The sequence below is a fragment of the Ursus maritimus genome, unplaced genomic scaffold (genome assembly GCF_017311325.1).
Source record: "Ursus maritimus isolate PB19 unplaced genomic scaffold, ASM1731132v1 scaffold_21, whole genome shotgun sequence".
Classification (NCBI taxonomy): domain Eukaryota; kingdom Metazoa; phylum Chordata; class Mammalia; order Carnivora; family Ursidae; genus Ursus; species Ursus maritimus.
In genome coordinates, this window is record NW_024424564.1 from 49,347,377 (window position 1) to 49,374,636 (window position 27,260).

The 27,260-nt window shown below is 42.1% G+C and overlaps 1 protein-coding gene and 1 long non-coding RNA gene across 2 annotated transcripts in view; both read left to right on the forward strand.

The window, feature by feature from the left end:
- Positions 1-7,609, forward strand: part of LOC103674092 — a 46,382-nt gene extending 38,773 nt beyond the window's left edge. The window contains exon 6 of the long non-coding RNA XR_571552.2: positions 7,161-7,609. This is a non-coding gene — a long non-coding RNA (uncharacterized LOC103674092). The remainder of the gene's footprint in view (positions 1-7,160) is intronic.
- A 5,222-nt stretch (positions 7,610-12,831) lies between these two features.
- Positions 12,832-27,260, forward strand: part of EP300 (E1A binding protein p300) — a 78,572-nt gene continuing 64,143 nt past the window's right edge. Inside the window, exon 1 of the mRNA XM_040637591.1 lies at positions 12,832-13,372. Coding sequence (XP_040493525.1) covers positions 13,279-13,372 — 94 coding nt within the window. The 5' untranslated portion in view covers positions 12,832-13,278. The remainder of the gene's footprint in view (positions 13,373-27,260) is intronic.

Consider the following 27,260-nt stretch of genomic DNA (forward strand, 5'->3'; position numbering starts at 1 on the left):
ATTTTGCCACATGATATGCTCTGGCCAATGGGAGCATATGGGAACTTTGTTGCACTCAACCAGTTTTAAATGCAATTGTGGGGTTGACTGGGGTACTTTTGCTCTGGTCCTTCACCTAAAAAGGTCCCAGATAATGGCTGTTCCTTCAATTTCTTCAATTCCAAAATGAAAAGGTATGGGTAGCTGAGTCTAGCAGAGAGATAGCCAACCTGCAACCTTATCATGTGAGCAAAAAGTTAAGTATAGATTGCTATATGCCATGAGATTTTAAAGCTGTTTGTTATGCAGCAGAACTTAGAGAGAGCTGAGTGGTAACACCTGAGTTCAGGTCCTTAATATTTCCACCTGGATCACTGCAACCAATCTTTCCTGACTCTCACTGCAACATCCTCCCAGCTATCCTCTTTGCTTGTCTTCTGGCCTCCTCCTGCCCATTCTCCACTTTGTGGTCACAGGGATCTTTCTAAAGGGCAAATCTGATCACACAATTTCCCTGCTTACCCCCAATATCTCACCACTATTTTCAAGATAAAATTCAAACTCCTTGGTTAAGAACCCAGCTTTTCAGGAGCTTATCAGGATCACCAGCCTTATCCAGCCTCCTTCCCCTTGCATCTACCCACTGAACCCCTTTGCAGTTATTGAAGTCGTGATTTTAAGGTAGCAGTACCTTTACCCACCCTGCTGGCTCTGCCTGCTATGCTCTGCCTGTTACTTATCGAGGGGACACTCAGTTGTTCATCAAGGCTTACCTCCAGTCACATCTTCTCCTGCGGAACCTCCTGCCCAAAGTGGATTTAAGTCTCCTTTCCCTCCTCTGTGTTTCCACAGTGCCCTGTGCCCCTCTACCCTTCTCATAAGGCTCACTAATCTCACTCTTTCCTGGCTCCCGAAGTTCCATGAGGCCAAGGACAGGGTCTGGTTTGTCTCTGTGTTCCCTGGGCTTGGTGGTACCTCACACAAAGTGTCTGGCGATGCTTAGAAGATAACTAAAGGAAAGAATGAATGCAAGTGTTGGGTTTTCTGCTACCTATTTCTCCAAGATTCTTCTGCTGCTACCAAGATTCCCTACTCAATCTTCTACACCACTGCCGGACTTATCTTCCTATAAACAAGATTTGATCATGTGACTTCCCTGCTGGAAAAAACCTCTACTGGCTCCTCTTTATTCTTACTTTGTCATGGTCTAGTTTCATCCACTCCTTTGACCTCGGGCACTATTTGTGTACTGATGAGGCCCAAATTCCAGCCCAGAACTTTCTCTACTTTTAGATATAAAATGGCCTATTTTGCTTACCTACTCCGGTGTCTTGCAGGGACCTTAAACTAGAGAAGTCAGATGCCCGTTTTCCTCCTTGAACCTTCTTCCTCTCTTGTGTTTTCTCTCAATAAATAGCATCGTCCACCACTGAGTTGCCCAAACCTGGCAGCTCAGTTGCCCAGACCTTTAAGAGACGGGTGAAGAGGGGCACCTGGGTGTCTCAGTCAGTTCAGCATCCAACTCTTGGTTTCGGCTCAGGTCATAATCTCAGGATTGTGAGATCAATCCCCTTGTGGGGCTCCGCCCTCAGCCGGGAGTCGGCTTGGGATTCTTTCCCTCTCCCTCTGTCCCTCCTCCCACTTTCTTTCTCACTCTCTCAAAAATAAATAAAATAAAACTTAAAAAGAGAGAGAGAGAGAGAGATGGTTTAAGAGCATGAATGTGGCAGCCAGATAAATGGCTTCTAATAGTGGCTGTGCCACATAATACCTATGTGTCCTCAAGCAAGTTCCTGCACCGTCTCAGACTTTAAATCTCAGACTCTCATCATAGCAGTACCTACCTCCCCACGTTACTGAACGGTAGAATCACACCAAGTGCTGGGCGGGCACTACCACATAGTAAATACCTACCAAATATTAGTCTTTACTATGGTAACGATCCTCTCCCTCCTTCACCCATCATCCAACCACTAAGTCTGTAGATTCTACATTCTCAGTGTCTCTTGACTCTGTCCCACCCTTTCTGTCCCCACTGCCACCCTCCTAATCCAGCCTCTAGTCCTCTATTGTCTAATGACGGCCGAAGCTCCCTAACCAGTCTTCTTGACTCCACTCTTGCCCTCTTTCAATCCTTTCTCCGTAGTTCTAGTGTGGCTTTTTCTGAAAACCAACTCAGCTCATGTCAACTTCCGGCTGAGCTGAAGTTCTTTCAGTTCCTCAAATGGACAGAGCTCTACTCTCCCTCCACAAATGCTGTTTCCCTGCCGGGGCCTCTGCTCTCTGCCAGCCACCTCTACGGGCTGGCTCCCTCTTCTTTCTGCTCCCCACGCTGCCTGCTCTCCTCCAAAACTCTGATGGATGTCCCTGCTACGTGTCCCTTTCCTCCAAAGTGGCTCAGTGTCCCCTCTTCTAGCTCTCATCACATGTCACCACAACGATGGCTTCAGTGACTGTCTCCTGTCACTGGACTGGGAGCTCCACGAGGAAAAAATCTCTATTTTGTTCACCACCATATCTCTAGGAATTAGCACAGGTCTGCCCCATAATAGAAACGCAATACATTTTAAAATTATTTAATTCACTTTTAATACATAATACATGTGGGGGGCCTGGGTGGCTCAGTTGGTTAAGCGTCTGCCTTTGGCTCAGGTCATGATCCCAGGGTTCTAGGATCGAGCCCCACGTCGGGCTCCCTGCTCAGTGGGGAGCCTACTTCCTCTCCCCATTGCTTATGCTCTCTCTCTCTCTCTCTCTCTCTCTCTCTCGCTATCTCTCTCTCAAATAAATAATAAAATCTTTAAAAAATAGGTAATACATGCAACTAGTAGAAAATCCAAAAGGTGCAAAGGAACGTATGATAAAAAATGTCTCCCTCCATCCTGATTTCCCAAACAACCACTATACCTATTTTCTTGAGGATCCTTCCAAGATATTCTAAACAAATACAAGTATATATGCATATTCACCATGAGTGTGGTAGCATATTATACACAGTATGGGACACTTGCCTATTACATCTCTTAACAATATATCTTGGGGGACTCCTGTGTGGCTCAGTCAGTTAAGCGTCTGCCTTTGGCTCAGGTCATGATCTCAGGGTCCTGGGATTGAGTCACACATCGGGCTCCCTGCTTGGCAAGGAGCCTGCTTCTCCCTCTGCCTGCCTCTTCCCCTGCTTGTGCTCTCTCTCTCTGACAAATAAATAAAATATTTAAAAACAAAACAAAACAATGTATCTTGGAAGATATTCCTTTTCAGCCTATATAAAACTTAAAAAAAAATCTGCATTAGTGTTCCCTTGTAAATTTGTATCATAAATTACTTAAGCAGTCCTCAGCCACTGGGGATTGAAGCTGTTTTCAATCTTTTGCTCTTTTTTTTTTTTTTTAAGATTTTATTTATTTATTCGACAGAGATAGAGACAGCCAGCGAGAGAGGGAACACAAGCAGGGGGAGTGGGAGAGGAAGAAGCAGGCTCATAGCAGAAGAGCCTGATGTGGGGCTCGATCCCAGATCGCCGGGATCACGCCCTGAGCCGAAGGCAGACGCTTAACCACTGTGCCACCCAGGCGCCCCGAGAATAGTTTCTTTTTTAATTTTTATTTTTTCAGTAGGCTCCATGCCCAGTGTGGAGCTGGGCTTGAACTCACGACCCTGAGATCAAGACCTGAGCTGAGATCAAGAGGCAGACATTTAATCGACTAAGCCATCCAGGTGCCCTTGTCTGTCACAATTTTTTAAAAATAATGTAAAAGTTCAGAAGAGCATTTGTATACCATTTAAATGAAAAGAAAAAAGTTAAACATATAAAGAAATATAAATTTCTTTGCTCAAATATGCACTGCTTTGCTCTGGAAGCATATGCAAGCAATTGGTGACAAAGATCGTCACTGGAGTGGGGCACTAAATGACTAGCAGACAAGAGCAGAAGGAGAAATATACCTTTTCTTTTTTAAACATTTTATTAATTTACTGTAAGTAATCTCTACACCCAACACTGGGCTTAAACTCACGACACTAAGATCAAGAGTCTCATGCTCCACTGACTGAGCCAGCCAGGTGCCCCCAAATACAGCTTGTAACACCTTTAAGGTGTTAAACCATGCTGATATATTACCTACTTAAAAATACATTTGCGTTTTTGAAAAAGTCCCGTTTGTATTATTTTTCTGTTGCTACATAACAAGTTACCACAAATTTCGTGGCTTAAACAATACAGACATTTATTATTTCACAGTTGATACAGGTCAGGAGTCCAGGCATTGCTTAGCTGGGTCTCCAGCTCAGGTTCTCCCAGGGCTGCAGTCAAGGTGTTGACTGGGCTGCGTTTCATCTGGAGGCTTGAGTGGGGAAGAATCTGCTTCCAAGCTCATTCAGATGGTTGGCAGAATCCATTTCCTCGTAGCAGTATGACTGAACGTCCCAGCTTTGTTGCTGCTGGCCATTGGCCTATAGTTCCTAGAGACCATGCACAGTTTCCTGCCAGCTGGATTCCTCCACATGGCTGCTTAATCCATCAAGCCAGCAAGGAGAATCTCTTGATCTGATTGGGCTAAGTCTTGATACAGTCTTATATCACACAACATGATCTGGGAGTGATATCTTATCACCGTTGCCACTTCTATTGATTAGAAGCAAGTCACAGATTCTGCCCACACATCAGAGGAGGGGATTAACACAGAGGCATGAACATTAGGAGGTGGGAATTTGGGGGAGTCACCTTAGGGTTTGTCAGCCGCCACTGTTTATTGTTTTGTGAGGTTTTTCGTCCAGTTTCTTTTCTTTTTCTTTTTTCCTATGCAAGAGCTCTGTGGGTTAAATGAATTAACCCTTTGTTTGCCAAAGTGCCGATTCTTTTTATCTTTTTATTTATTGATTTAAATAATCTCTACACCCAGTGTGGGGCTCGAACTCACAATCCCGAAATTGTTCTGACTTTGACATATGCCAAGATGAGTCAAAGTGCAAAGTGCAAAGAATAAACCTGCAATGAGGCTACAGATGGGAGGACAAGGCAGATATTCCACCTGTGTCTCATGGAGATGCACCTGAAGTCCCGTGGAAGGAGATGTTTTTCAGGTTGGCAGTGTGTGGAACACTGGGTTTGCTTTGTATGCCTGTAATGACCTCAACACCGCAGGGCATCTCTTGTCACCAAGTGATCCCACACATTTAGCTCCCCAGTAAGCCACATCACTAGCTCACCAGTGCCCATAGCCCAACGTCTGGGCTTTATGTGTTTGCTGTGCCTCCCCTTACCTATGCCTGGACTACAGAGCCAAAGAGTTGTTCAGTTATTCCATGTCAGACTTTTTGTTTTTGTTCGCTTGTTTGGTTTGGTTTGGTTTGGTTTGGTTTGGTGTACCAGGATAGGCACTCTGGGTCATTCAAGACTCAGCTCCTAGGCTGTCTCCTAAAGGGACATCAAAACTTCCAGGCCAAGGTAGTTGTACCATCATCTTTGTGTGAATTGTAATTGTGAGTATTGCAATTGATCTGTGTATTTACATTTCTGTCTCTTTCACTCAACAGCAACACCCTCCAGGGCAATGATTGAGTCTGATTTCCCTATAGACCTGTATGTTCATCAGTCCATGGGAGATGTCCGTATGGGTGTCCCACAAGCACATTACCATGTCCAAAGCTGAACACATCTAAAGCATCCCCTCTGAGTGTTCATATAGCACCCAAGACTCTATCACTGCATCTTGTATATTAGATTATAGTTTCCTGCTTATGAGACTATCTCTACCACTAGACAGTGAGAAACTGAGGGCAGAAATCATGTGAATTTTGCTTATTTTTGCATTGCTGGAACCCAGCACAGTGCCTCCATATAGGAGCTATTCAATAAATGTTCAGTGATCTGAACTGGATATCTGTATCTTCAGGACCAGGTACCACAGGAATACTTAGGAAATTCTCAGGACACATTTGTTACATTCGATTCTAGGAAAGATGCTTCTCCCAAAGCCCTCTGCCCGCCCTCCTTTCTCTGGCAGGCTTAGATTAACAGTGAGAGCCAATAGTTTGTCACATAGCAACAATAGTAAAGAATGAGCTACTGCCGAATAGAGCAGACGCTTGCCTGCCGCAGAGAGCAGAGCAGAGCTATTTTGAGATCCTTTAGGTAGAGTCACAGTCTGATAGGCCCACACATTGTGGCGATGGTTACCATCAGCTTAGGGGTACAAGGCACTGAAAACATCTGATTTGCATGTCTGTCTTTTTTGCCATCCTTTGAAGAACCCTTTTAGAATATAAAGGACGAAATTTTAGGTCATGATTTTATTTTGAAGTCAATCAGATTTTTATTTATAATACTGCTAATGTATTTTAATATTCCACTGAATTGCTATACATTCTAATTCGTAGATCAAATGGCCACAGGTTCCAAATAAAAAGCAGGTCTCAGTCCAAACTTCCCAGTATGGCACACATGGTCCTTTGTGGCCTGGCCAGACCTCTCTTTCAGCATCCTCTGCTGCCTGGGCCCTCTCATTAGCATATGCTCCAGCCTTGGTGAGCAGCACCCAGGCACCAATGTGACAAGTGTTTTGCTCATGAATTATCCATCCTTGTTTGCCTTGAGAGAGGCTCCATCACTCTGTCTGGTAACTATTTATCACTATAGGTTTCTCTCCAACTAGATGGTGTGCCCAGAGGATGGACATAGTGTCTTCTCCATCTTGGAATCCACAGTCCCCAACAAAGTGCTGGGCACAGAGAAGATGCTCAGGAAAGGCTGGTTCAGGGTGTCAAGATTGCAAGTTCTTGCTTGCTAGTAGTTAGGCTCTGTTAGTCCACTTCAGTCCTTATGGTGGGGCACCAGGCCTATCAACATGGAAAGTTACAAATTCTGTGGCTGCTTTTGTGGCTTTGGCACTCTGTGTTCTAATTTTATAGAAAAGATTTTATGGTGGGGCAGACATCTGGGTGGCTCAGTTGGTTAAGTGTCCCACATCTTGATCTCAGCTCAGGTCCACATCCCAGGGTCATGAGTTCAAGCCCCACATTGGGCTCCACATTGGGCATGGAGCCTACTTAAAAAAAAAAAAACAAAACTTTGTGAATGTGTGTGTTTGAGTATGTGTTTACATATAGAACTCCCTTCTTCCTTCCTTCCTTCCTTCCTTCCTTCCTTCCTTCCTTCCTTCCTTCCTTCCTTCCTTCAACAGACACTCATTGGCTATGAATCCTGCAGCAGTTCCTGTACCAGTTACCAGCGGCATGAGAAAGCATGAGACCTGCTTCCTGCCCAGGGTTCAGTGGTGAGAGGCCTGTATGTGCTGTTGGAAAACCTGAGTTCAATCCCTCCCTTTGCCTCAGTTTGGGGTCTCATGAAGGACATTTTATTTGATTTAGAGCCTCGGTTTCCCAGATCATTAATGAATACAAACACTTATTCTCCTTCTGTTATAAAGAATCTGGGTCAAGATATTCATGATTCCAGGAGAGAGGAAGATTGGCTGGTACCCGGTAGACAGGTAATATAGACTGTCCTTTTCAGGGCCAGATAGACTGTGTCCTCGTTGCTGCAGGTGAATAAAGGATGGGCAAGGAGACCCACTCACTCAGACCAGATTGACAAATCAGTGGTATCTATTCGTTTGCTCAAGAAGTTTGAGTTGAGTTCCTACCATGCTTCAGGTCCTGAGTTAGGAGCCAGGAAAGAGAGAGAGATGGACAACATGGTCACCCGAAAAGGCCAACAAGGACTGTAACACAGTGCAGAATGCAGGCGATTCGGAAGTATAGGATGCTTGCCATGGGACAGCAGGGGAGAAGTCAGCAACCAGAATTTGGGAGGGACCAGGAAGGCTTTTACAGGAAAAGCGATATGTAAGTTGAGACCTGAAAGGTGATTGGGAATTAGGGGGATAAAAGGGGTGGGGGTGGTGAGTGTTTCAGACAGAAGGAATACGGGCGAATGTCCCAGGGACAGAGAAAACACATCACAAGCAGCACAGAAATGATTCCACTTTGTTGCAAGGAGGGAATTTGAGAGAAATGAGACAGGTAGACAAGGGCCATTTCTTGTACATGAAGCTTTATCCTAACAGCAAAGACGAATCATTTAGGCTTTTTTAAAAAATGCCTTTTAGTTCCGATTTCACATACCACAAACTTTATAATGTAGAATGAAAGCTCCTCATAACACTTCCCTTACTTCAACGCCATTGACAGTTTGGTACATATTTTCGCAGCTCCTAACCCATTAGTGTTATTAATTACATTTTTAAAAATAGAGCCATTCTATACCTGCTGTTCTTTAATTTTCTTTTTGTCTTTATCAATACATGAATATCTTTCTATGGTAGTACATATCTACCCACTCCTTTTTAAATGACTGCATTATATCTCACCATGGTAAGGTCGTTTCATTGCTTTTTTTTTTTTTTAATTTGTTTTGGTTTGGTTTGGTTTTTTTGTGGTAAAAAATACGTAACATAAAATTTACCATTTTAACCATTAAAATTTTTTTGTATAAATTGTGATCAAATATACATAACACAAACTTTACCATCTTAACCTAAAAAAAAAAAGATTTTATTTATTTGAGAGAGAGAGAGAGTGCATGTGCGCATGGGGTGCAGAGCCGAGGGAGAGGGAGAGAGAATCCCAGGCAGACTCCAAGCTGAGCCTGGAGCCTGACTCCAGACTCCATCTCATGATGCCGAGATCATGACCTGAGCCAAAACGAAGAGCAAGACACTTAATCAACTGAGCCACGCAGGTGCCCTGCATCTTAACCATTTTTAAGTGCACAGTTTAATGGCATTCGGTACATTCACACAGCTATGCAACCATCACCACCACCCAGCTCCAGAATTTTTTAATCTCACCAAACTGAAACTCTGTACCCATTAAACAGTAACTTCCTATTCTTCTCAGAGTACTTTCATAAATTTATATAAGTGGAATCATATCCATAGTTGGTTGTTGTTGTTACTGTTTTTTTTAATTTTTTATTTTTTATTCATTCGACAGAGATAGAGACAGCCAGCGAGAGAGGGAACACAAGCAGGGGGAGTGGGAGAGGAAGAAGCAGGCTCACAGCGGAGGAGCCTGATGTGGGGCTCGATCCCAGATCGCCGGGATCACACCCTGAGCCGAAGGCAGACGCTTAACCACTGTGCCACCCAGGTGCCCCGTTGTTACTGTTTTTAACATTCACCTAGAGATGGGCTGTTGGTTTGTTACCTTTGGGAGTGGAGAGGGGAGCTATTATAATGCTGAAAGAAACATTCTCATATCCATCTCTCTGCACTTGCAGAACACATCCTGGAGATACTGGGATTTTCAAAATCTATAAGTGTAATAGGATGAACCTAAACATTTGTTCCATGCTCTTTTCCCATTAACATTGTATGTAGATACCAATTCTCCACATCCTTGCCAATAGTGGCTACTAAAATTTTTTTCAAGAACAGATTTTATTAAATGTATGATATAAATAAAAATGTGTTCTGGCAAACACCGACAACATTTTAGAAGAGTATATAAATCAATAATTCCTCGGAATGGATATGCAGCCACTTTCACAGCCCCGTCCCCATTTGTATTTGCGGGAGGAACCCAAGTTCATGAGCCATTCTTCCGTTGATGACAAGTGCTTGAGACAAACTTTGTTGGGTCACGCCTAGAATAGCCCTTTTTAACTTAATTTTAGAATAAATGACTAGAAACAGCTAACGTGTATTGAGTGCTTACTATGTGTCAAACACTGTGATAAGTATTATTCATAAATTATCATGTTTAATCTTCACAGTAAAGTAGGTCTAATCAAGAAATCCATTTTACAGGTTAGGAGCCTGCCCAAGTCACACAGCTGGTATTTAAGCCCAGGCCTGGTAGCCTTCAGTGCCCATGTTCTTACTTGCCAGTCTCTGCTCTCTCCTGTGTCTCCCTCTCCTGTCCCCCTCCCACCTCCCAGCTAGTGACTGACAGACAATTCCTTCCTCATGAACACTCTCAATCTACGCATACCACTGTACAGTTGGCACAAATTTTCATTTGATTAGGCTAGATATAATCCAGGCTGATGATTCCATTCTGCTTTTCTGAAACTATCTGAAGTCTCACTTTGACTGCATTTGTGTGACCCTTATTTCTCCAGCCATGTTCAACGTGGCTGACTTCAAGGTCCTGGGTAAAGACCCCCAGGCACAAATCCCGCGAAGGAGCAGGAGGCACGAGAACTCCCAGTTGACTGTGGAGCCTTCCCTTCTGGGCAGGTCCATGGCTCCTGATTCTCCTTTTTGCAGAATTTTCTCATGAGATGGTCCTCAGATCTTCTTGGGCAGGCTTCCTTTACCCAGTCCTAAGGTATTTTTGGCCAGGCAGGCCAGTTATGTTTGAATGGTGCTTAGGCTCAGGTTGGATCCTCTGCAAAAGGAGGCAAATTTTTCCCCAAAGGTCAGAAACTCTTCAAAAAGTTGGGTGAGCAACCTTCCAGAAGGAAACTACCAGTCAGGTTTCCAGGTGTTGTCCACATTTCTTTCCTATGTCCTCTTTACTGCGAAGTGGGTATAAACTATTAGAAACAACTGAATCATTCCTGAAGGCCCATTTTGACCTTAGTCCTACATGCTGAATCCATCCGAAACAACTTTCTTAAAGTACCCTTTCAATTTACCTGCTTTCTACTGTAGTTGGGGTGAATTGGGCCTGAACATCACAGGACAGAACTCATCCTTGTTGGTAACCTGAGTTGCTCCATTAACATCTTCACGGCTAGCTTCTTATTCTCCTCACCATTCGCTTTAAAGAGCAAACAACCACCACCACCAAAGTAAATTCAACAATAAGCAAACACCAACTAAGGAGCATGAGCTCTGAAATATGTGAAAAAGCTTTCAACGATCTCCATAGATACTGGTTTGGGGGTTTCCTCGGGGAACACTAACAACCTTGCCACCTCCTCAAGTACCAATTTACCCAAGGCCAAACACAGCGGAATCCCGTAATGTGTAGGAATGTGAAAGCATGCTGGAGAGGCCCTCCTCTACAAAACTGTGTTTTGCACACACTTTATTTATATTCAAGAATTTTTCTCCGTAGTTAACATTTTTGCTTTTGTCCATGCTTAGATTATCTTTAGCATATTACGTTTTTGCCCTTTTCCGTAACTACATTATCTTTAACGCACTACCTAAACGTGGTCTTTTATTGAGCTAGCCTACGGGGGGTGGGTGAAAAGAAGTACCATAAAATGTCCTCAGGTCTCAGATGTATTCAGAAAAATAATTCAAGTCTCCTTTGGTGAGAGAGGTACCTGGTAGGGGCTAGTGGACACGTGGTAGGGCAGAAACGAATTTAGGTCTGGTCCTACAGCGTCTTCCCACCGCTGTGATTTTTGTTTCCTGATTATCGAAATAATATATGCTTATTGTAAAACAGATCCTAAGATTCAGAGAAAAGGGAAACAACTCATAATCAGTCTGATTTTGGGATGTGAACCGTTCTCTCTGGGAAAGAGATGGAGGAGAGAGGACGCTCTGGGTCTCTGGCCACAACACTGGCCAACGACGGGGTACCCCCTGTCTCGTTGATTCAACTGGGGTTCGGAAGACTGGCCGCCCAAGGGCCCGGGACGCAGGGTCATCCCCCCGCGCTCCTATTCGGCCACCTGCGCGGTGACCTGGCGCCTTCCCCAGCGCAGCTCCTGGGCTCCGTCAGCCCCGGTTCCCACCGGTCCCCTACGCAGAGACCCAACCCAGGGACCTTCCCCCGCAAGTGTCCACCGACTGAAAATAGATCCCGAGTCGGCCCCCGAACCCTCCCCCCGCCGTCAAGTCCTCCCCTTTAAAAGGAGCCACCGGGTGACGCCGGGGGAGTTTGCGGAAGCGCCAACCGCGTTGGGCCCTTGGGCGGATCCCGTGATTGGAACTGGCCCCGCCCCCGGGTCCTCTTCCCCCATTGTGTGAGCGGCTCGGGCCCAGGCCCCGCCCCCTTGCCACCTCCCTCCGGAGGCCCAACCCCTCCCCTTTTTTTCACCCCCCCTTGGCTCATTTCCGGCCGCCGCTGCTACCGCTAGCCTGTAAGGAGGATTCGGCAGAGGGAAGAAACAACAGCCGCCATCTTGTTTGTGTGCTAGGCTGGGGGGGAGAGAGGGCGAGAGGGAGCGGGCGAGAGTGGGCAAGCGGGACGCCGGGCTGAGTGCGAACTGCGGGAGCCAGAGTGCGGAGGCGAGCCGGGCCGAAGAGAGGCGGCAGGGGCCGAGACAGTGGCAGGGGGCCCGGGGCGCACGGGCTGAGGCGACCCCAGCCCCCTCCCGTCCGCACACACCCCCACCGCGGCCCGGCAGCCGGGCCGGCGTCGACGCCTAGGGGGGACCATTACATAACCCCGCGCCCCGCGGCGCCTTCGCCCGCCGCCGAGGGCGGCCCCGAGCGGAGCCCCGGGGGGCGGGCGCTCCCGGCACCTGGCCGCCGGGGGTGGGGGCCGTAGCGGCGGCCGTATTTATTTCTGTGCCGCGGGAGAGGAGGGCGAAGGAGGAGAGCGCGGCGCGAGGAGAGGCCGCCTGCGCCGCCCGCCGGAGCGGGGCCTCCTCGGTGGGCTCGGCGTCGGCGCGGGCGGGCGGCGCTGCTCGGCCCGGCCCCCTCGGCCCTCTGGACCGGCGAGCTCCGCGCCGGGCGTCCTCGCCGCGCCTCCGCCGCCCGCCGCGCGATGTGAGGCGGCGGCGCCAGCCTGGCTCTGGGCTCGGGCGAGCTCTCTGCGGCCATTAGGGGCCGGTGCGGCGGCGGCGCGGAGCGCGGCGGCAGGAGGAGGGCTCGGAGGGTGGGGGCGCAGGTCCGGGAGGGGGCACCGGGAGGAGGTGAGTGTCTCTCGTCGCCTCCTCCTCTCCCCCCTTTTCGCCCCCGCCTCCTTGTGGCGATGAGAAGGAGGAGGACAGCGCCGAGGAGGAAGAGGCTGATGGCGGCGGCGGAGCTCCGAGAGACCTCGGCTGGGCAGGGGCCGGCCGTGGCGGGCCGGGGACTGCGCCTCTAGAGCCGCGAGTTCTCGGGAATTCGCCGCAGCGGACGCGCTCGGCGGATTTGTGCTCCTGTGCCCTCCTCCGGGCCTGGGCCCAGGCCCGGCCCCTCGCACTTGCCCCTACCTTTTCTATCGAGTCCGCATCCCTCTTCAGCCACCGCGACCCAGCGAAAAGAAAAAGGAACTTCCCCCACCCCCCTCGGGGGCCGGAGGAGCCCCCCAAGCCCACCCCAGGGAGCGGGGCGGGGAGCCCTGGCCGAAGAAGAGATTTCCCGAGGATTCTCGTTTTCCTCGCCTGTATCTCCGAAAGAATTAAAAATGGCCGAGAATGTGGTGGAACCGGGGCCGCCTTCAGCCAAGCGGCCTAAACTCTCATCTCCGGCCCTCTCGGCGTCGGCCAGCGATGGCACAGGTTAGTCCCGGGAGCCCTGGCCTTCCACATCCCCCTTAATCTTTTCTGCTCGGTACACCTTTTTTCTTCCATATTTTCTTCCTTTTTCTCTCTTCTTAGTTCTCTGCTTTTTGATTAATTTTAAAGGTGTTTGAATGAGCTGGTCGAAGACGTCCAGTAGCCCAACCATTTTCTTTGCTTCCTAATACATTCGTTGCAACACTATGTCATATCGATGTGTGTTCTGGAATTAGAGCTCTTGAGTGGTGCTATGGAAATCGCCTTTATTGTTGCTTCCATGCAGTTTAATTTTTGAAATGCCAGTGCATTTGTGTGTAAGGGCTTTTTATGCAATTTTGCTTTGAATGTTTTGTTGTTGAGAAATGAGGAATTGCGAATCCTTTCTCCTCGATTGCACTTATTCTGTTTTCTCTACTTTCCACTCTTCAAGATTTTCTCTTTTTGCACAAGATTCTCCGTTGAGGATGAGAGTGTAAAAAAATCTTGATTTTATTTGTGTGTGTGTGTGTGTGTGATCCAGGATTTCAGGTTTGACGTTAGGTTTAACGTCAAAGCTGAAATTTTGTTCGAATTATTTTACCTACCATTCCCAGCCCCCCCCCTTTTTTTTATTTGCCTTAAGAATCAATATGGAGCGCAGTTCATTTTACATCTCCCATTTCTTTGGTGTGAGACCAAAATGTCTGAAACTCTGGGGTTTTAGGTTGGGAGAGAGCAGAGGCATTTTCTTTGCAGTTTGTAGTCACTTTCTCTTGGGAGGGGCGGTGGAGATAACCAATTGTGTGGAGCTATGTACTTGTAAATCAAAATTAGGAGTTGTAAGGGTCCCAGTCATGAACTGCAAACATAAACTGATCGTACAAAAGTTTAAAATGTGTGTTAGGTTCTGTATTTGTGTGTTTTTGCTTTTTTGTGCTTTAAACATACTTGAAGGTCCATATTTCAGCGTAAAAAAGCTCTACCGTTCTTTACTTCACTCAGTTGTGGACCAGCCCTTTTGTCAAAGGAAATTCAGGGAGACTTCCCTCCATCATCCCCTTCTTATAATTAGTTTGGTGCTGTCCTGATGGCCACCGACCTACTCTTTTGCTGTCGTAGTTGTTTGAGGTGCCAGGATAATGAAGAGGAAGAATGGCTGGCCATCTGACAGTCCACAAGATGTTCCCCCTTACTACGGAGCATCTCTTTAACTCAACGTCATCCCTCCATCTGCCAGTGAGAGTGCATAATGAAGTTAAATGTACCCTATGAGTTTGTGGAGAACTTCTAAAGCATGTTTCTAAGTAGGCTTCGTTTCGGGGAGTGAAAATGTAAGGATATGGCAAATGCTTTGAATTCCTCGCTTTTATAGGATAAATGTGTCATGAGTTTAAGGTAACCTGTAAAGATTGAGGATTTTTGCAGTTTTCTACTTCAGACTTGTAAAATTGGCAATGCAAGAACTTTGATCTATTCTTATTCCTTGAACTTTCTGTCGTCTTCACAGATTTTTTTCTTTTGCCTTTTTTTCCTCCGAACTATTACACATAATGAGTATCATATTCCTTTGCACTTACTAAAATGTTCCGAAGGATTTTCAGATCATTTTTAGACATATTCTTGCTTGTTATTTCTTTAATTTTTGTGTCATGTGGTAATGGATTTTACATTTGAGTTCACTAGAGACTTGGGATGCTGTAGAGAAAACTTCTTTAATGTGTGTCATTTCGATGACTCCTGATTTGAACAGCTTAGTCTTGGAGTAATGCAAGGCCTGAAAGGAAAGCTGTGCTCTGTTATTCAAACACCTCTGTTCAGGTGCACTACTCCGTTCTCCATATTTGATCTGTGTACTTGGCAACTTTAGCTAACTCATTTTAGTAGTGTCTCACCCGTCTAGTACACAAAAATTATTTTGCTACTTGAAATATCTTTGGATAATTAAAAGAGTCCTAAATGTATCAAGTGGGTTTTTAGAGTAAAAAACCCTCAACATTGAGATGAACTCAGTTTTAGTACTAAGAGTTTATCTTAGTATTAACTTAGTAAACTAGAGTTTAACTTAGAAAGTTACCTTTCTCTAAATTTTGTGATGAGAGTTTATCCCCCAGTCCCCTGTTAGGATTGTACTCTAGGAATTCTTTGGTGACAATTCTAATCCTAATCAGTCTGGGTTTTGGGCGGGGGATGGAGAGAAGTAGTTATAAAGAAAATACTGTCCCATTGTGAACTTAATTCAAGTTGGTGATCTTACTTTTTTTTTTTTCCTCCCCAGCCCGCAGTGTGTAGTGTAAGTTGGCAGGGAACTTTTAACAGAGACACTTCACTTCTTAAAACTTTAAGTTTTCAAACATGTAACTTTATACGTTTTTACTTTTGAGTTATTACCCGAATATTTTATAAATGTGAAAGTAAGTTGTTTTTTTGGTAATTGATTAGGAATTTTATCTAGAACTGGGTCAAAATGATCCCAACATTCTAGACATCAGAAACTTTTTTTTTTTTTTTTAGTGATTAGGTCTTGTGATTTTAGTAGTGTAAGTGTCCCTACCAAGAGTGTTGGCATGTGCCAGTTTTATAGAAGAAAAAACTGGAACCCAGGTGGGTTGACATACTAATGTGTTAACAAAACAAATTAGTTTTTAAATTCCAACTTCTGAATTTTTAATTAGCCACTGATGCAGAATAGAGATGACTTCTTAATGAGGAGTCAAAGATTCTTCTAAAACATTCTGGATTGATTCAGATAACTTGAATTAAGTTCAAATTTTATGTGGAATGGGGAGGAAGAGACTTATTTTTCAGCTGTTGAATCTTTATGTTCCTGTTTCAATATTTATATTTGATCCATTGAAAATTTTATTTAACTTGGTATGGTTAGGTCAGAACTATTCGATAAATCAAATGACTTTATGTTCTGCACCCAAAAAAAGATTATAAAAGCCATTTGTAAAAATATTTTGGTAAAATTACTGATCAGGAAAGTTAACAGGTAAGTCCTGAAAGTATTTCTTGAACCTGTTTCTAATAATCTGAGCGATGGGCTTGATGAAGTTGCTATAGTTGCCTTCATTGTTCATTGGATGTGTTCTGTCACTGCTTTGTAAACACTTAATGCTATATGCACTGAAAGAACAGACTCTGGAAAGATGGATGACAGCACTAGGATCTGGCATATTAAGTAAGGATCTTTCTGGTCTTGGTACCAGTTTTGTAGTCCTACTGTGTACTTGGGTCAGAATTAGCTTGGATTTTATGCCTGTTTTTCATTTCAAAGGAGCAGGGCAGATAGTATATTGAATATATCATTTTGACCACTAGATTGATATACATAACAGAGAAGTGGCAAGGATTTTTTTTAATGTCAGTTATATTTTCTCAAAACACTGTGGATTAGTGGTTTATTATCTAAACAGAATATTTTTGGTGGGGGCCACTTCTTTTTCAGCTCTTAAACCTATGATACTGTGTTTTAATTTTATTTTTAAGGCATGCATGTTTATATTAGAGTTCTGGAGTTTTTCAGTTATGGCTCCTTGGTCCAATGAGGTATTGCTGACCTCAGTGTTAAGTTGCAAAGCATTTTATTAAGTGCCTTGAACTCTGACAATTACTTATTCTCAAGGCTTTGTAAGTTCATTTATTATGGCTTCAAGAAGGCTATATGTGGTTGATAGTGAGATAAAGTGACTTTTGTTAAATTGTAAATCTTGTACGTGTTACATACAGTATGGGTACCCTTTTCCAGCAGAAATTCGTGTCTGTCACAGATGTAAGAAATATATTGGCATGTCCAGTGAATGTATAATGGAGAGAGAGGAAACAGTGTCTGCCTCTGGTTGCCTTTTTGCATTATTTTCTGTTTTACTTTGCTTTTTTTCATCTTCTCCTTAGTCTAGTCTATAAAAAGTGAGATAAATTGAAACAAGAAGTTGAAAATAAGTGCCTAGTGGTGTTTGTAGGGACATTAAGTGGTAAGTAGGAAAGGGAAAAAAAAAAAAAGAGTAGGAAGAATGTTGCAGATACAAGTGGGAGTGTAAAATACCTCTTCCTGGTATATTTACAAAAACAGTTCAGGAGCTGTTCTGCCAATTCATAACAGCCAACAATTAATAGAAAAATAAGATATGCTTGTTTTGTGTGTATTTTGTGGTTTTAGGGTTTCTTCTTTGAGAATTTCTGAAGTTGAATTTTTCAGTGTGGCAAACACTAAATTAATGGGCTAGTTGAAACTTAAATTACACCAAGTGTAAAAATTTTAAAGCATTGAATTCTGCAGATGTTTTTTTCATGTGATGGGTGTTAATTTTCTTCTGAAATTTTGGTTGGAAATTCTTTATTGCTCAGTTCTCACAGGTTTAAGAGAATAAATATTAAGGTGTTAAACTTCTTCTGAACAGTTTAGATATCCTTTGTTTTTAGATGTAGATCTTATTTTATAAATGCTTCAAAAGGAGTAATTGAGAGAGAGAAACAAAAAGTAAAACTCCTGAAAAAAAGTGGTTAAGAAAAGGGGTTTTTGGAGAGACTGCTTTAGAGTTCTGATCCCTGATGTGCCTTTATTAACTGTGAACCTTGGACCAATTACTTAACCTCTTTTTCTCAGCTTCCTCACCTGTAGTACCCACCTTACAGAATTGTGATGAGGAATAAATGAAAATTCTCTTTATCAAATGTTTAGGATAGAGTGCTTGCTGCAGTGTAGTATGCGCTCATTGTGTTGACGGTTTTTAACCTTACTGGCTAAATACATACGACAACAAAGCAGTGGTAGATTTTTTCATGGATTTACAGGTTGGATAAAGAGAAACCCAATTTCATGAAGTTCAGAGAGTAGTAGTCTTAGAAGTAAAGCTTATGGTGCAGTTAGCCAATAAATTTACTCTAAGCTTCTGAAGAGTGTAAGAATATGGTAGCAGAGACTAAAATAAAAGTAGAAGTACTGTATGTACTGTCATATAGGGTGTCTTGTGTATGTAAGTAAGTAAAATGGAAATCAATAAGTAAAGCATAATGAGAAATCAGAAAGATTGTTCTTACTGGAAATGCTCAAGTTAGAATGGCTTTTTGCTAAAGAACTGTGTGATTGAGCACTACTTTATTTTCTGTTTGCTTATCTGGGTCTTAAAAGACGTTCTTCAAAAGGAAGAGGGAGAAGAAAAGAAGGAGCAGTGCAGTGCTTTTCAAATTTTTTTGACCACACCCAGTAAGAGTTACATTTACATGGAGAACTAGAGACCCTACCTCAGCAAGTGGACAAACTACTTATCCTTACTATCTGTAATATACTCTGGTGTTTTCTTTTTTTTCAAGTGCTGGTTGTGACCCACTGTATTGATTTTATGACCCACTATTGGCTTGTGACCCACAATTTGAAAAATAGTGGCTTAGAAGAGTTGACAAGCTGGCATTCATCTGTATTGGACCAACATTTTCTGTATACTAGGCGTTTATCCTCAGTGCAGGGAATACTCTGGTAATCAAGACAGATATGGACCCTTCCTTCCCTTACCTCATAGATAAGGGGATGAGAGTGGTGTTCAAGACTGATGTGACCAGCATTATATTTGGGAAGTACTGTGTATAGTGGGAGAAACAGGAGGGCCTGTAACCTGTAACTTTGTTCCTCTGGTGGCTGTCTTTGAGGAATTGGTGTCTGATCCTGAGATCTGAAGGAAGAGTATAGGGTTAGTAAGAGTGAGCCCGGGCTGGGAACAGCCTGTTCAGGGAACCTATTAAGTTCCATCTGATGGGGGGGATAGCAAGAAATACAACCATAGAGGTGAGTATGGAGCCAGTTATGCTTGGCTTATAATGCTTACTGGAGTTTAGATTTTCCATTTTAGCTCTTTTTAAAAAGATTTTATTTATTTATTTGACAGAAGGCACTAGTATGTGCACAGTTGGGGAACAGCAGGGGGAGGGAGAAGCAGGCTTCCTCTGAGCAAGGAGCCCTATGCAGGGCTCGATCCCAGGACCCTGGGATCATGACCTGAGCTGAAGGCAGATGCTTAACCCACTGAACCATCCTGGGGCCCCCCATTTTAGCTCTTTCAAATGGATGGGGCATAATTGTACCTCAATGATTGACTAAAGTGAGATATGCTTTGAAATGAAACAAGGAGACCAGAGAAATGGCTGTTTCAGGATTTCAGCTGTCCTGAGGGTGGTCTGAATTAGTAGATGGAGAGCAGTGAAAAGATTTGAGGAAAGTGGGTGACCAGCAGAACTCGGTGATTAATTACATGTTCGAATTTTGTGATAGAGGGATCAAGGGTAATTCCAAAGTTTCAAGTTTGGGCAGCTGGATTGGTGAGGTTGCCATTTTCTAAGATAGCAAACATAGGAAGTGAAGTATTTGTGTATGGATGTGATGGGGAGGGGTTACCATGAGTTAAATTTTGAACATTTTGAAGTTGTGTGATTCTCTTGAGTTGAGTAGTCACTGTTTTCATTTGGTGTGTCCTCTCATTTCAGCCAACAAACATCAATTATTAGACACCTGGAAATGTAAAAATGAATCAAGGTTGCACTTTTTGCTCTCAAAGCATTTAGTGGGGTTGGTGTACATGTCCACACAATTTTCCTGTGAGTTATACTCTGATAAGTGTTTAAAAAAGTTGGGGATAAAGGTAGAGGATAGGGATTGTTTCTGACTGGGTGGGTTTGGAGATCTGAGGGAAAACTTCAGAGAGAACGTGTATTTGAACAGAGGTAGGAGAACTTGAAGATAACTTACTTAGAAGTAGAGAAAGTTGGAAGAGTATTTCTGTTTCAGGTGGAACAAGTACAGGTGGTTCTAATGCGACTGGAATGTAGACTATGGTGGTGTGTCTTTATGTGAGACAGATGGAAAAGGATTTTGGTGTCCTATTATGAAAAGACAGAAATGTGGTAAGGAGTTTGACATTTCTTACCATCAGGATAAAAATTTTATGAACAAGAGAATGATGCGATCAGGGAAAGGGGGAGGCCTAATTCTGGTGACATGGTACAGGATCAGTAGCAAGAAGAGTACCTAATGGCAGGAAGACTAGGGTTATGTCATTTATCTTTTGAAGTGCGCTTGCATTTGCCTTGGAAGTTTTTGGTAGACTGTAATTATTGATGTGAATTGTTTTATTTTTTTAAGGTCCAAGTTTTGTTTACCAGTTGTCCTGAATGTAGAGAATACAGCAGATAACTCAGAAATCATTCACTTTCTCCTTTTTCTTTACAGATATGCAATCTTTAGGAATTTTTTTGGTTTTGTTTTTTTGGAGAGGTGGTATGATAGCTCTATCACGTAGGATCCCCTATAGGCATTTCATTCCCTCAGAACAAACCCCAGTCAAGCAAACGAATCTTACACGCACCGTAAAGCTTCTCCCAAGACGTTACCACTAGTCAAAATCAGTGATCAGTGGCAGTTAAATAAACATGCAGTTTAGGTTTAATATGAACATGTCATTGAGTTGCTTTTTAAGGTGGGTTTTTGATAAATAATAGTGTTCTCACCTTTTAGTTAACTTTATGCCAAGAAGTGTCACCATATTAAATAAATTGATAAAGAGCAAGGCAGATAGTCAATATAAAACTTCCAAAAGTGGGCCCAAGGTCACACATTTGATCAGTTATAGCACTTCATCTCTCTAAATTTTGAGACCTAACTTAAATGTGTTGGGATTAAGAGTCAACTCCAAGTCAGTCACTTGCCAAAGTGTAGGTATGCCTTTTGATGTCACGGTTGCAGGACAATGTTAAGAATGCATATTTTGAAGTTTGCTTGCACTTCTGCCCTTTGACTCCATTGGATTTCCAAATTCAGCACTCGTTAGCATGCATATCTATGTGATAGTGTATAACTTAGTATTGATCATCATCTTCAATCCAAATTTATATATAATTCACAAATTGTTTCCAGTTGTCTTGAAAAGTATTAGAAGTCATATCTGTTTTTCTAGCATGCATATTTCATTTAATTTTCTTAGTCTTTCAAAAGTAGTTTTAAATGTTTGTGCATCTTTCTTGATAGATGGGTTGTTTGCGGTTAGATTAGTTCTACATCTACAGAATATCAAAATACTGTTTTTAAATAAAGCATGAATGTTAGGAAATGAAAGTTAGGAAAATTGTTTCAACCTAATCCATGAAGTTCGCAAATTTGCCTCATTTTAAAGACTGTGATGTTTTAAAATGTCATGGTTTTTAAGAACCCCAAACACCTGAGTTAATAATGCAGGAAGTGCCCTAAACCAATAAGAATGAAAGATCTTTGTTACATTGTCAATGTCTAGCCAAACTGTTAGCAGATTTATTGAAGTTATATAGATTTAACTTTCATTTCTATCCTTATTTTTTAAAATCCCAGATCCCTCACTTGGAATAGGGGCTCTGAAGCGTTTTGATCTCTGCCAACCTCATCACTCACTTTGCTCTCCCTACTTTGAATTCTTTCAGTTGCTGAACTGGCTGAGCTGTAGGTTGTACACATCCCGTTTTCTTTCTCTCCACTTGTCCTGTTCCTACTTGTCCTCTGGCCTCACCACTGGATTAGAGGAAAGAAAGGTTTTGAGATCTGGAATCATCTTCTCCTCCTCCTCCTCCTCTTCTTCTTCTTCTTCTTCTTCTTTAAGCATTTTAATGCCATAGAGAAAACTAAATGAAAGGAGAATTGGGGAACCTGGGTGGCTCAGTCAGTTAAGTGTCTGCCTTTGGCTCAGGTCATAATCCCAGAGTCTTTGGATGGAGCCCTGCATCGGGTTCCTTGCTCAGCAGGGAACCAGCTTCTCCCTCTCCCTCTGCTGCTCCCCCTGCTTGTGCGCATGCGCGCTCTCTCTCTCTCTCTCTCTCTCTCAAATAAATAAATAAAATCTTGAAAAAGAAAAAATCAGTGGATGAATTCTGTCTTTTAAATGGATACTTGAGAATTGACTAGTTTTGGAACAGTATGAATATTAGTATGGGTATTTTGCTTATGTGCACAGTGTAAGAGCAGAACTGAGTTTTTATTTGACTTTCAGTTTACCTGAAGCACAAAAATAAGCTTGTTACAAACAAATAATGTTTGGGCCTTCTAAATGGGAAAAAAGTGTATAACTGAGAAGAGGTGCTATTCAGTAGAATTAGATTTTCAGCCAAAATTTTTTCAAGTTTCACATCCTAATTAGTAACTTTAAAAAAAAAAAGGCCTTTATTCTCACAGCACAGTGCAGTGTGTGGGATTGTATTGTTAAGAATTCTAATTTTGAAGGTTATGCTTTATTTATATATTTCATAGTGAGTAGTATTTATTTAGTTTCTCATATATTGTGGAATCATCCTGATCTTGATTTTTGGAAAGTCTAAGTGATGTGGGTATTCATTTACAGGAGTTCATATGGCTAAATCCATATAGCAATGTAGAAAACACCAAGGGTGACCTACAAAATCAGTACGTAATAATGAAAGGATGTTTTGACTCAACACCAGTTTCCCACATATTCAGTCCAAATTTGTTTTTGTTTAGATTGTCGCATTTCTAATACCTGGTCCATTGGATACGCCTCATGTATTCTAAACTTTGCAAATAACATTTGAATGTGTCTTGTCAGTCACATTTGTATCACTGTGTTTGGTTTGAATATACACTCAGGTGAAGAAACATTTTATTCATAAGTTACTCTGTACTTGAGCATCACTAAAGGTATTTTGGGAACTGGTCAACGAACTGTTTGGTGGAAATCGTCCACTAATGGTGTTGATTGGTTGATAATTTTTTGACAGTAAGCAGGAATTGTGTTATTGGAGATAGTGTGAGTTCATTCAACAATTGTTTGTGATATTGCTTTGTGATATTTGCCATAGGATAGTTTAAAAGGTAATGGAACAAATTTCATGTTTATAAATTTCTAATCATAGAGAAAGGGGGCAATTAAGCAAATATTTAGGTAGGTGCTTACTTTACTATCTAGAAAAGATACTTGTGTTTTCCTTTTTTACCTCCTCCTCGATCCGCTGCGGTCTGGCACTTGCTCTTTACAACTCCACTGAACTACTCTTACCTAGATTAGTAAATATTTCCTAGTATCTACATTTAGTAAATTCTCTCTGGAGCATGGATCACCACTAACATTTTCTTCTTGGAACCTGGTTTCTAGGACAGTATTCCTGGGGGATGGGCTGGGGAATGTTGGGTTTTAACACCCTTTGATGGTTAAGATTATTGTCCCTTAAATGCTTTTGTATATCTGATGGTCCCCGTAATGTCCAATGGTGACTTTTTTTCTTACATCACCATCTATTCCTCTGGATTTACCATCTGGATAACAGAACCCCTATATATTCTTAGGTCGTCCAACCCAGAAACTTGGGAGTCACCTTTGTCTTTTTTCTTAACCCCCACCTTTAGTCAAAAAGAGTTCTTTCAGTTGGCATCTTTGATGCATCTTCCCATTTAGTGCTTCTGTTCCAGGATCAACTGCTAGTTTTTGTTAATTCTCCAGCAGCAGCCTCCAGACATGTCAGTCCAATTCATTCTTCATCTTGTTTGCCTGAGTGGGCTTTAAGAAATACAAATTTGTTCATACCATATTTTTGCTTAAAATTCTTCAGTAGATCAACTTTCTCGTTAGAATAAAAATTCCAAACTCTTAGGTTAAGGAATCTTCTAGGTTTCTTGTGTTTGTTGAGCATCTAAATTTTATTCAGCTGATCTGAACTAATCCCTGTGAAGGGCAAATTGAGATAGGGGCCTGAGAAGATGATTTATTTGAACCTTCATTTTTTCCCTTTCCTTGAAGGAAAAGGAAGAACTTGAAGAGCTCAGTAACAAGCATGGAATTGAGGCTGGTCAGTACTAAAACCCACCATCCCCTAGGATTTCCTAAATTGTGACATTAAATTTTTAAATTATTTTTTTCCCTTATATCTTCATAATACTGCTTTTAGTTTGGGACTTGCTTTTCTATTAGTTTTAGACCATGGGTTTCATTTTCTGTTTAGGACAAAGTTGTAGCTAAGGACTCACCCTGGAAGTTATCTGGCCCTTCCCTCTGGACAGAAGGTTCTGAAATTTCTCATCAGGCATTCAGATTCTCTATCACTCAGCCAGGGACACCAGAATCTTCTGTGTGAGTTTACCTTTCTCAGTAAAAACTCTTCCCTATCCCTAAAAACAGAACAACAACAATAAAACTCCATGAAGGAAGTAGAGCAAGTTTTACTATCTCTTGATGGAAGGGGTGACTTGAGCTCACAGTTGCTAAATGAGGGCAGCTTAATAGAATTGGGTTTAGACTCCCTGAGCAGTGCCAAGGTATAGATAACAGTGATAGCTGATGGCATTTAGGAATCATAAATGTCCAGAGCTTTGAGGCACAAAGTAGCTTAGGAGTAATAATGACTGTTAATGATATTAGATGAAATAATAGGGTCTGTTTGACCAAAGTATATATGACTTTTACATAGTCTTCCAAATTTAATCAGTATAGCTGTTGAAAATGTTTTAAGTAGAGGTAAGAGAACTTTTATTAAGTTATAAATACCAAATCAGATATAAATAATTATAATATGCAATTTTAGAATTGCTGAAAACATTATTTAATTCTGTGAGCATATGCTAGAATCATGTGAGAAATGTAAGTATTAAATGCAGCCCTTGGGGCATCTGGGTGGCTCAGTCAGTTAAGTGTCCAACTCTTGATTTGGCTCAGGTCATTATCTTGGGGTTGTGGGGTTGAGCCCCCACATCCTGCTTCCCGCTCAGGGAGTCTGCTTGAGAATCTTTGCCTGTGCCCCTCCCCTGTGCGCACACACGAGCTCTCTCTCTCAAATCTTTTTAAAAAATAAATGCAACCCTTATCCTTCAGATACTCATCATTTGGTAATGAAGTAAGATGCACACAAATATTTAGCCTTAACAAAAGGTAGAAGGTAGTAAGTGCGTAGTTGAGATTGAGGGGCATCTTGGGAAACAGGAGTATTGGGATCAATCTTTGTGTTGAAACATGAGTGGATCTCTTGTAGTAGTAGCTACAGTTTAGGTCTGTTCAAAGTACAGGATTGGCGTTTATAAACAGTCCTAAACTTTTATTTTCAGGGTCTGCCAATGTAAACCCTCTTGTCTGGCTTCACAGTGGAGCTTAACTTTGTAATGTGATGTGGAATGTTTTGCATAAACATGCAACAGCAATCAAATGGAGCAAATTTGGCTGTAGTACAGATTAAATTAAAATCCTCAAGATTCTAGGGCCTCCAGTAAGACTTTCATATTACTGATTGATTTCTCCTCAGTGAATTCTGTGTATGTGGCTTTTACCTACTTCTGATATTGTTGAGAGGATTAGTGGGAATAATACAGTTATTGAAGTGCCAAGGACAATCCCTGACATGTTGAAAGTGCCTGATAAAAGTTTGTTCTCATTATTAAATTGTTCTGTCTCCTAAAAGGGTAATGATTCCATTGAGTAGTAATAGATAAAACATTTTCATGGTGCTTAATATGTGTTAGGCACTATTCTAAATACATATATTAACTCATTTAATACAAATAACTTATGAAGTATGTACTTTCCTATTATACAGAGGTGGAAACTAGGCTCTTCTGTGTGTACTTCAGAATCCTCTTGTCTGGTTCCCTGAAAAACTTAGGATTTTGATTGGCATTGCACTGAATGTATAATTTTTCTTGTATTATTGCTTTGGCTAGATTCTCCAGTACAACATTGAATTAGAAGTGTTTGTCATGTGTATCTTTGTCTTGTTCTGATGCTAAAGGGGCTTTTGACGTTGGTCCACTAATGCATATTTGCTGTCAGTTTTTAGGTTTTGGAAGGAACATTTTTTATCACTTTAAGGAAGTTCCTTCCCATCACTTTCTTGATTGCTGTAGTTTTTTTGGTTTGGGTTGGGGTTTTTTTGTGAGTGATTGGGTATTGAATTTTATACAGTGCTTTTCTTACATCCATTGAGATGAACCTTGTATTTTCGTTCTCCTTTGTTAATATGATGAATGACATTTGTAGATATTCTAGGCTTCTAATGCAAACCCCTCCCCCCTGGATTCCTGACATTAACCCAATTTGATCATTACAGTACATTTTAAAGACACTGATGAATTTGATTTGCTGGGGGGTTTGTTTTTGTTTTGGGGGCTTTTTTTGGATTTTTGCTGCTTACGTTCATGATTTTCTTGTACTGGCCATGTGATTTTTAGAGTATTCTGTTTTCTAGAAGTGTTTGTAGGAGGTGGAAGTTTTTTATTTGAAAGTTCAGTAGGACATGCCTGTAAAAACATTTAGATCTGGTGTTTTCCTTATGGGAAGATTAACCAATGAGTAAGACAGACTTTTTTTTTTTTTTTTTTTAAGATTTATTTATTTGAGAAAGAGGGAGTGCCCACGAACCAGAGGAGGGGCACAGGGAGAGGGAGAGAGAATCCCAAGCTCACTCCTCCCTGAGCAGAAGCCTGATATACAGCTCAATCTCATGACCCTGGGATCATGACCTGAGCTGAAACCAAGAATCGGACACTTAACCTACTGCACCACTGAAGCATCCCCAGACTATTTCTTTAATCGTAAAAGGGTTATTCGGGCTTTCTATGTCTCCTTCTTTTAAACTTATTTAAATGGGAAATTTCAATTTAATAGAATAGTATAAAGGAACTCCTATGTGCCTGTTACTTCAGGTTATTTTTGCACACATATACATGCTCCCTCCTTTCTTTTTTTGCAGGAGTGTTTTATAGCAAATCCCAGACAAGTCATTTCATCAGAAATACTTCAATATGTATCTTTTAGTTAAAAGGATTTGTTTTAACATAGTAACTGTGGTATTACCACACCCGCCATAATTGATAATTTAATATTACTCACCACTCAGTCATATTTAATTTTCCTGATTTTCTTTTTCTTTTTAAGATTTTATTTATTTATTTATTTATTTATTT